The following is a 9,931-nucleotide window of genomic DNA, read 5'->3' as shown; positions in this document are numbered from 1 at the left end:
CACGAAAATCGAGGCGCATGTTGGGCGGTGCGCGGGTCCGGGCTCAGCCCAGGTTGGACTCGGGTTTGATTCAGGTTGGACTCGGGCTGAACACGGGCTAGGCACCAGCTCACCTGAATTTGAAATTCAAATTTCAAAATTCTGTCTTAATTAAAATTAATTTAGGATTTAATGTTTTCCATTTAATCTCCCCTCTCCCCTCTGTTTAATCTCCCCTCTCTTTGGAATTCATTAATTTCCCCGCCAATTACCTCTGAGTGTAACGGCTATTGATCCCACTCGACTCTTCCATCTAAAATTCACAAGCGTGTAAGGAATTTAGTTATACATTTCATATCATAAGTAAGTTTGCTAAGTGAAATCAAATTGTAGTCCTACTGTGGAACATATAAAATAGAGAAAGAGCAATATCTTGAGAGTCTTTCACATCTCTTTTTCCAGCATTTTTTAGTGATCCATACGTAAGTCTGACTGATCAAAATGTAGAAGCCTCTCGATAGTTTACTAGAGTGTTAATGTCTCTGGTCATATGATCAGTGGCTCTTGAATCTATGAACCAAGTTTTAAATCCTTTAACACGAGAAAGATGGGAGAAGGATATATTACATTGGTATTTAACGAGGCTAGTGGGCAATTTTGAATTACCTTTTAAGGAACTTTTTTCAGCACTTTAAGTTGTTCCTTGGTGAATGGTTCAAAATTAACATTCTGAGTAAATTTTGACGCCTTCATCATTTGCTTGTTCATAAACCTTATATGTATTCAGGGTTATTATTGCAGGAAGGAAGTTGATTGTTGTTGTTGATGTTGTTGTTGTTGTTGGAGTAGGTGAAGAATGTCCGCTTGTCATGAATGTTAAAGACTGGTTTTGGAGTGCCTGCAGGTTATTGGAGGAAATTTTTACTACTAGTTCCAGCTGTTGGAGGAGATTTCCCAATTGGTATGGCAAGAAGGAGGTCTGACTGCATGCGGGAAGTCTGGCTCTGGCAAAAAGATCTAGCGCCTAAAGGAAAACATGCAGGAAAGCCTGCAAGGAAGAACAATGGAGAAAGGCGCCGTCAGCGAATGTTTCACACAATGACAAGCATTTGGGAGGCTGGCAGAATTCATGTAGCTCCTTCGTTTGCTCGGGAAGGAGTTTCATGCGGTTTTGTGGGATGCAAATTGCAGCTGCTCTGCTTATGGTCAGAGTCATCTGCGAGCAAATGTAAGTTTGGTTGTTCTGCTTTCGAAGAAAGCAAAGAGAGGATGCATGGAAGCCACATGTAGGAACGTCAAGAAACCTGTAGGGATTAACGCTTGCAGGGTAAAGCCTGCAAGGAATAGCCTGCTTTGGGATAGCCTTCAACCTATAGCAGAGAGAGATCCGAGAAGCTTGCAGGTAGACATTCGGGAAGCCTATAGCAGGAAGAGATCTAGGACGCATGCAGGTAAAGACCGAGAAGCCTAAGTAGGATTGTTGAGTCTCATAACTCATTAGATTGCTATAATTTTTTTTATAAAAAAAAAAAGTTGAGGTAGATTAAGCTTAAGACCATTTTATTGTTTAATGTTCTTCAAATTTTAAGTGTTGTATAATATTTGTTTATCTTGTTGAATTAATTCATAACTTATTAGATAGTTATAATTATCTTTATTAAAAAAAAGTTAAGGAAAAGTAGGATGAAGCTCATTTTGTGATCGAATTTTGTTGTACAACTATTATAAATTAGAGAAATTTTAATATAAGTTGGCAAATGAAATTTATGTTTTTTATTAATAATTTTAATATATTTTAGATGCTCTGTAGATATATTTATATGATACGTTTTGGATTGCTTCCCTTAATTTGAAATGTTTCAATTTATTGGATTTATGTAAAGTGGAGTATGATATGTTACATCGTTCCAGATGAACTTTGATGATTGAGTGTCTCTCAATCTATCAAGATAAGTAGGATAATATAATGAATTTTGAATATGTACTCATTCAGCTAAATTATACGAGCCTCTATTGCATTCTGTGTCTACAGGTGGAGGAGAACGTCGTGAGGCGTGAAGGAATCCTAGTTCAAAATCTAACTAGTAAGCTAACATATGGTGCAAATGGATCCATAGAATAAGCACATGGTGATGGGTAAAGAGAGGCACTGACATTGTGTTCTAAAGGGCAATGATGCTAACCAATGCATATGGTGGGCAAAGGCTGCAGCGGTTATCTGCATAATAGCCACTGAGGAGGTTAAGTAGATAGCAGCCTATGTTTGTAGGAGGAGCATCTCAATTTGAGGGTTTCAAGCAGCTTTTGTACCTTGAATAAAAAAGAAACACAATGAAGTTTAAAGTAAAAAAGGGCGATGATAAGTAAATCAGCACGACATAATCAATTTGATCACTAGCTAAAAAGATATGGTGTTGCATTTTTTTGAGATTAAGGGGACTAGAAGTTAGGATATTAAAGTGGAGTTATATAGAGGTTAATGAAGGAAGCTTTATGATATAGTGGTCGGCCAGTTGGGAGGATAGAGAGTAGCCATCAGCAAGAAGGAAGTAAAAGTACAAGCATTTGAAAAAGAGATGTCTATGATTAACGCCTCACCAAAGAACCTCAAGGAATCGCAAACCAAAGAGCTTTACAGAGATAATGAAGACCTCCCCAAAGGATTCCATGAAAGAAGAAAACCACCAAGCTAGTCTTCACTCAAGCAATTATACCAATACCAAATAATTTTATTACTTTCACTAATAAATTCATCTTACATGAGACTTACTAATTCAAAGAATAATCCTGAAGAATTCCAAGGGTAGCCAATCATAGCCTAGTGTGCAAGGCTTGGGCTAATAAAAATACATCACATAGATTACTATATGGTGGCAGAGAGGGCACGGATCGAGAGCAACGACTAATACAAAAGAGGAAAAAAATTAGTTACATCAAATAAACAAACATTAAAAACTACTTAATGTAGGTTCGAACATGCTTCTTTTGAAAGGAGAGTGGTGGCTGATTCTAAACACGAGGGAACTCTCATGTTTAGAATAGAAAGTGAAGTGAATCTTCAGCTAAGTACATGTTAACTCCATGATGTATAGTGAGCAGCCATACTTCATTTGGAAAAAGCAATACAACTTTTGATCACATGTATGTTCATCATAAAGGGAGAAGTCAGGTAAGGTTATACGATATGTGATTGAATGCTATCTTGATTGTTCTTCATCATCAAAAACTTGTAATTTGAAGGAACCAGGTGACCATAAAAATTAGGATATGAAAACCAACCCTCCATTTGTCAGCACGCTTAATCTTAATATAAGTGATCTTCATGCTTATAATTGATATTTGATTCTTGTGCCTCGTCATCCACAAAATTAAAATTGTTGTAGCCTTCATAGGAGCTATATTGTTAGAACCAGCAACTGTCAAGCAATGTTTTGCTACAGATGGTTTGATCTGCATTTAATGAACTGAGACTCATACGAGGGGATTAGCTTGAACACATTTGCTATTGCTTACCACTATTGGAAGGGTATCAGTAAGACCTAGCGTTTGTGGTTTTGGAAGAACAGTAAGTACGTGGGAGAGGGAAGTTTTAATGGATAGAGTATTATTTTTAGGTATGATCATAGAAATAGGTTTGAAGAAAGCTTTAGTGGAACTGGAGGTGAAAGTGTAGTAGAATTATAAGAAAAATGAATTTACGGGATAGTTTAATGGGGATGTCTGGGGAGAGTTTTGTGTATTAGGCTTAATTTATGGTTTTAATAAAATAACAGTCGGCACATTAGTTGATTCAACTGATTTTATACCTCTAATATCATAATGTACACATCCTTAATGCAATGATAAAGTTTTCCATGGTCAAGCTTTACAATTGTCACTGTGATTAAGATTCTGCCAAGGCCATGATTTGGTTTTTTATGCCAGACGTTCAAGTTTTTATTAAGATGTGCACTACAATGCAAGGATACAAATTAGAATTCCATAATGAATCAAAGGTTGAAAGAAAATTTTAAAGGTCTTATATTGCCTCTAAACTAGCATATAAGATCTTACCAACCTACCATTGAAATGAAGTTTTCTAGCATTTGAGAGTACATGTTGATGCCTGCCACACCATCAAATCCTACAAGGATATTTTGAATCTTCATTAGCTCTACGCCAAATGAGGGCCCTTGCTTTTATAAAATTGTGATAGTGGTACTGTTATGTGGCTTCGTGAGGAGGTCTAAGGAGATAGAATTATAATGCATTCGTCAACAAGGCAAGCAAGGTTGGCCGAGAAGGGAAGTGGATTACAAAATGGAGATAACTAATGGTTATTTGATGCTGCAACAAAGAAAACTCTACAAAAGACATAAATGAAGCTCTTACAAAGCAACTTCATAAGAGGTTGAAAACCTCACCAAAGGGTTCCAAGAAAAAACAAAGCAATAAAGCCAACCTTCACAGAAGCTCTTGAACAAGCTCCAAAGAATTTTATTAATTCCATAATTGCATTCATCTTACATGACACTTGCTTATCTATAGAATAACCTAGGCTAATTCTGGCTGGGCTAAAACCTAATATGGAGTGGTTTAGAAAAAAAAAATCACATCAAATGGATTCTTGTATGGGATGGGTGCAGATAAAATAAAGCAATAAACAAATTGATAAAAGAAAATTCAAGAATAATTAAAACCTACATAAGGGATGATTCAACCATGCTAGTTTTGGAAGGAGAGCGGTCTAATTTTAATTGCATTTTGCTCCTAAACATAAAGAGAGCTTAGTCATTCTTTGAATGGATGGAGTGAAACGATACTTCTTCCTTTGGTAAGGGATGACACCAATTTTAATCACATGTTACTTCATGATGAAAGGAGAGGTTGGCCATTGTTGAATGGTACTTGATTGCTCTCGATCATCACAAACTTTTCATTTGAAGGAGCCAGCAGAGCATGCAAATGGGGTATGAAAATCCAACCCTCTAGTGTGTGTCCACATACTTGATCTTCATGAAATTGATCATCTTGCCTGAGCTTTATATTTGATTCTTTGAATAAATGGAATGGTGATCAACAGTTCCTATGGGTCTACAAAGCAAAAATTCCCTATGTCTGTGCTGGATTTCATGTGAGGGCTTACGAAGCTGAGAAACAAAGAAAAGCTCTCTTCTATTGAAATGAATCTTCAGAACAAAGATAGAGCACAAAATGGAACAAAAACAGAGGTATAAAAAAAATTTATGGAAGGAAGTCAATCCAAGATCAAAACATTGCTGGTTAAAAATGTGGCAGAAGTCACGCCTCATGAAAAGAGATTGCTCGTAAAACAAAGTTGGATGAGATTCCAATCAAATAGATAAATCTATGAAAACTGCAACAGAAAATATCTATCATGCAATAATTTGTAATGGAGAACACTAAATCCTAGAACAAAGTTCATATTTTTATTCAATTTTGTCTAAAGACCTTATGTTTAACTAATCTGCAAGAGCTTGTGGGAAATTTTTTATTTTTGGTGATAAGCACTTGAGCATTCAAGGAGTTAGTGATTTGCAAATTAAAATTACAAATGAAACTATCCACAAGCTTCCTAAGATGAGGCGTATTGTAGATCTAATGAGGAATATGATTTTAATGGAGTAAGGGAATGAAGGATATGGCTCTAGCTACTGTGATAACATAGGAAAACAACGATGGCCCACTATGTGAGACTTCAAATATTGAAACAATGGGAGCGTTCTTGAGACAGAAACTGGCAAACATATATGGCACCAGAGGTTCGGCACAATATTGAGATAAGGATATTATATTCAAATGGTAATATTTCAAATTTTAATTCTTTAGATTTTATTTAATATGAAATTTGTCATTGAAAAGATGAGGAAGATCAGCTTTGCACTAATTAAAAGACAACCCAATATAAAGAAGTTGGAACACATACATTATTGCATTTAGGAAACAACCCTAACAACATCCTTTAAAGGATCACTACATCTTCTTTACCGATACCTCCAACAAGACGATAAGGGTACTGAGAAAAAAAATATGATGTTTTTGCATGTGTCAATAGCTGGAAAGGTCTAGGGAAAATGAGTGGTGCAAAAATCAAGTGCATGAGAACAAAAGGTGGAGAATAATGCAGCAAGGGGTTTAAACAATTTTGAGCAACTAGCATAACACATGGAGAGGGCTTGATCAAAAGAGAGTGTAAAAGAAAACAAGATAACAGAAGAGGGAAAAGAAGACAAGATAAATAGAGAGATAAAGGGGTAAAAAAATATTCAAGTTCAAATGTTTATTTCTTGTATGCATCTCTGTACTAATTCAAACGTCTATCTCTTTGTGGGGCTGAGAACATAAACAAACCTTATAAAAAAAAGCAAGTCTTGTGACCCTAATTTTCTAATGTTTCAGCATATTACTTTATTTATACCATCTTTCTTGGTATATCCCTCTTTTTCACACCCTTTTCCCCTACATTTATCACCCTAAATTAGATTATTTTAGTTAAAAAATGCCCAATGTAAATTTTCTAAAAATGCTTTGTATTCAAATAACACTAAGGGTACGATGAAGCAAGAAAATAATTAGGCATGATTTTTTTTAAAATTTTGATAAAATAGCATTTAAATGCCAATGGAAAAAAAAACAGGCTAAAGATTAACAATTATGATTGATCACAAACTAAAGCGTTTAGCAAAATTAATAAGCAAATGTACCATCACTGACCTCTTCAGATGTGACGGCCGGATAGAAACCCAAATATTTCATAGTTGCAGGCTCGTAGCACTGAACCTTGTCCTTCTGGGCTTGCTTTCCCTTGCTTGGAATCTGCACAAAATAAAAATTTTCTAGGAAAATGCAAAAGAGAAAATGAAAGACATATTATCAAATAAAAGCCACAAAGATGCAACTATTCAGTAACTAATAAGCCGCCATTCAATTAAAAAAAGTAGGAATAATTCATCAATGCAATCATGTTTGACAGCAGTAGAATTCATTTTTCTATAATTTGAAAACTTCTATCATGGTCTTTATATTCCTCCCCATCCTAAAAGAAATCACTAAGGGGCTGTTCCGCAACGGATTTAACCCAGGATTCATGTGGGATTTAAGTGGAATCCTGCCAGACGGTCATTTTGGAAAAAATAAATCCCCGGATGCCTTGAATCCAAATTCCATGGATTTCGGCTATAAATCCAGTAAATCCTAAATCCCACAAACCGGTGGATTTAACTCGCGGGGCTTGCGATTAAACTTCGCGGGCTTCCAACTGTCTCCAACAGCCATAACAAATTCTTAAATCCTTGTAGAAATTGCCAAACAGTTCTATTGGGTTTACAGGATTTAGTAAATCCATTGCCCAGATTTAACCATTTCAAGATTTAGTAATCCGGATTTACGGGATTTACTAAATCCTAATACCTTAAATCTCATTTGTTGCTCGACAGCACCAAAGAAACAAATCAATGTTGGGGAATACGAAAAGAATAAAAAGGATAATCTTAGAAAAACTAGGAACGAGTGAGAACGGGCACTCACGTAAATGTATCCATTCTCCTTCGTTTGGCTCCCGTCCTCCAATACTGCCACGAATTAGAACGCTTAAGCGTCTAAGGGGTCAAAAATCAACCAGCAGATAAGGAATGTAGCAAAAAGCGAGGGATTTACCATCGGATGCATCGACCTCAATGGAGGGGACATTGGGCGGAATCAACAAGAGCAGAAAGCGGCAGATCGCAAAAGCGATGCTGAGGACGAGTAATGGCCACCAGAAAAGCATCACCAGAGACCTCGAGAACTCGATGGAGAAGTGGAGCTCCGTGAGGAATGGACGCACTATAGGGCCTAAGAGGGTAGCATGACTGAAGTAAAACAAACGCCAATTTATGCCCGAATAGTTTTCGTGAGGAATTTAAAGCATCTATGATTATAATAAAGTTTTGGAACATGCCGCTCAATAACTTTAATTTTTGCATATATATGCGTGCGCTTACACACACACAGTCTATGCATATGTTTATATTTGTATATGTGTATGTCTACGTATATATCTATATATATATGTGTCTTTCTCAGTCTATGCATATCTATGTATATATATATATATATATATATACACACACGTCTATGTATATATATATATATATATATATATGTATATGTGCATATATACATATATCAATATACATATATGCATATATACATATACGTATATGTGTATATGCATATATACATGTACGTACATGTATACATATAGATATACATATACATTTACATACATGCATGCATACATGCATGCATACATATATATACATACATGCATGCATGCATACATACATACATACATACATATGTTATGTATGTATGTATGTATGTATGTATGCATGCATGCATGTATGTATATGTATGCATGCATGCATGCATGTATGTATATGTATGTATATGTATGCATGTATGTATATGTATGCATGTATGTATGTATATATGTATATGTATGTGTGTGTGTGTGTGTATATATATTGGAAAAGTAGCATTATTCGGCTCCTTACGTGTTAATCACAAAAGTTAGGCACAAAAATGGGGTTGAGAGAGGATCCCCCTATAAAAAACCAAAACATACAATACTTACTAAAATGGAGGTTCCTCAACCATATTACAACTCACACCAAAACACCCAAAGTAAAATGCAAAATACAAAAGAGATTATATACCCATCACACCAAAAAATATAACTATGTATTTATACCAAAAAGTTCCAAACCGAGCTAGCTTCCAGGTAACCAAGAGTCGTCGTAATCTGAAAAGCAATAAAGGTAACATAATTTTGTGTATGTAGCTTTTGAAGACAAAAAGAAATACCTGAGTCAGCCAGAACAAAAACAACCAACCTGCAACTTAGTAATGTAGACAGCAGTCTTCGAAGATAATGAGCTTCAAAGTACAGACAATCCGCATGCATGCTCAAAAGGAACCAAAATAGGGAGAGTCCTCCCAGTAACACAACAACAAGGAAGCAAAGAAACATAGAAGAAGATTTAGAGAACGGAAATAAAAACCGCAATCCTTTTCAGTTGAGCCAAAAACACATAAATATGCTTTTCTGCAGCAAAAATCAGAGTGAAAAGTAGCCAAATTCTCCCATAAATCCAGCCAATCAAAATTTCCATTGTTAATCAATAAACAAAGAGACATGGCAAAGATAATCATCACCAAAAGGGTCCAACCAGCATAAAATTCTCCCAGGTACGCTGAAGGAAACATATGGAAACTTGATACACCTAAAATATATAGTCATTATGTAAACATTTTTATACTTATTTTTGAGATATTGCATTTTAATGAAATGTATTTGTGTGTTTTTATTTCATGTATAATCAAATAGATGAAAAATGGTGAAATGAGTGAAAAAGGATCAAATTCGGAGCAAAAAAATAAGAAGGTCAAAAAAAAATGAACTGAGGCATTTAAGCACCCAGAACTGGCGCTTACGCGTAAGTTAAATAGAGAAAGTCGCGCCTAAGCATCAGGTACCCCACGCTTAGGCGCCAGAAGTATTCATTTGATGATACATTGAATTTCGACAAATTTTTGAAGAGTTGTGTGAAGCAACCCTTGGTGAAAATGTGGGAAATAGTTAATGGACACGAAAATTCATTCAATTGGCTTTTGAAAGGAGACAACTTCTAGAAAATTCATTGAATGGAGACACATTTTGAAGAGACACCAAGGAATCTCTTGGAAAATTATAAAAGAAGACTTGGATCAACCATAGAAGGAATCTATCAAATCATCATCATCCATAAGACCAATCCAGTGCCAACCACCACATACGCCACTGCCGTCACCCATCGCTGCCGCCCACTTTTCTTTTTATTTTAAGTTTTGGTTTGTATTGTAAGTGAAGGAGGAGATTCAAAGGAACTTCAAGATATTTGGTGGAGAAGATATGAGATAAGTTTTTATC

At 35.7% G+C, this 9,931-nt stretch overlaps 1 protein-coding gene across 2 annotated transcripts in view; it reads right to left on the bottom strand.

The window, feature by feature from the left end:
• The window catches only part of LOC110038308 (aldehyde dehydrogenase 22A1), a 70,090-nt gene extending 62,216 nt beyond the window's left edge, over positions 1-7,874 (bottom strand). For both annotated transcript variants that reach the window (XM_020743105.1, XM_020743104.1), the window contains exons 1-3: positions 7,636-7,874; positions 7,507-7,550; positions 6,694-6,795 (exon numbers count right to left, since the gene is read on the bottom strand). In XM_020743105.1, coding sequence (XP_020598764.1) covers positions 6,694-6,795; positions 7,507-7,550; positions 7,636-7,747 — 258 coding nt within the window. In that variant the 5' untranslated portion in view covers positions 7,748-7,874. The remainder of the gene's footprint in view (positions 1-6,693; positions 6,796-7,506; positions 7,551-7,635) is intronic.
• Positions 7,875-9,931: the final 2,057 nt, after the last annotated feature.

The sequence above is a fragment of the Phalaenopsis equestris genome, unplaced genomic scaffold, assembly GCF_001263595.1.
Source record: "Phalaenopsis equestris unplaced genomic scaffold, ASM126359v1 Scaffold232430, whole genome shotgun sequence".
In the NCBI taxonomy this organism is placed as follows: Eukaryota; Viridiplantae; Streptophyta; class Magnoliopsida; order Asparagales; family Orchidaceae; genus Phalaenopsis; species Phalaenopsis equestris.
Note: the sequence above shows the minus strand (reverse complement) of the source record. Positions and strands in the feature narration are given on the sequence as shown.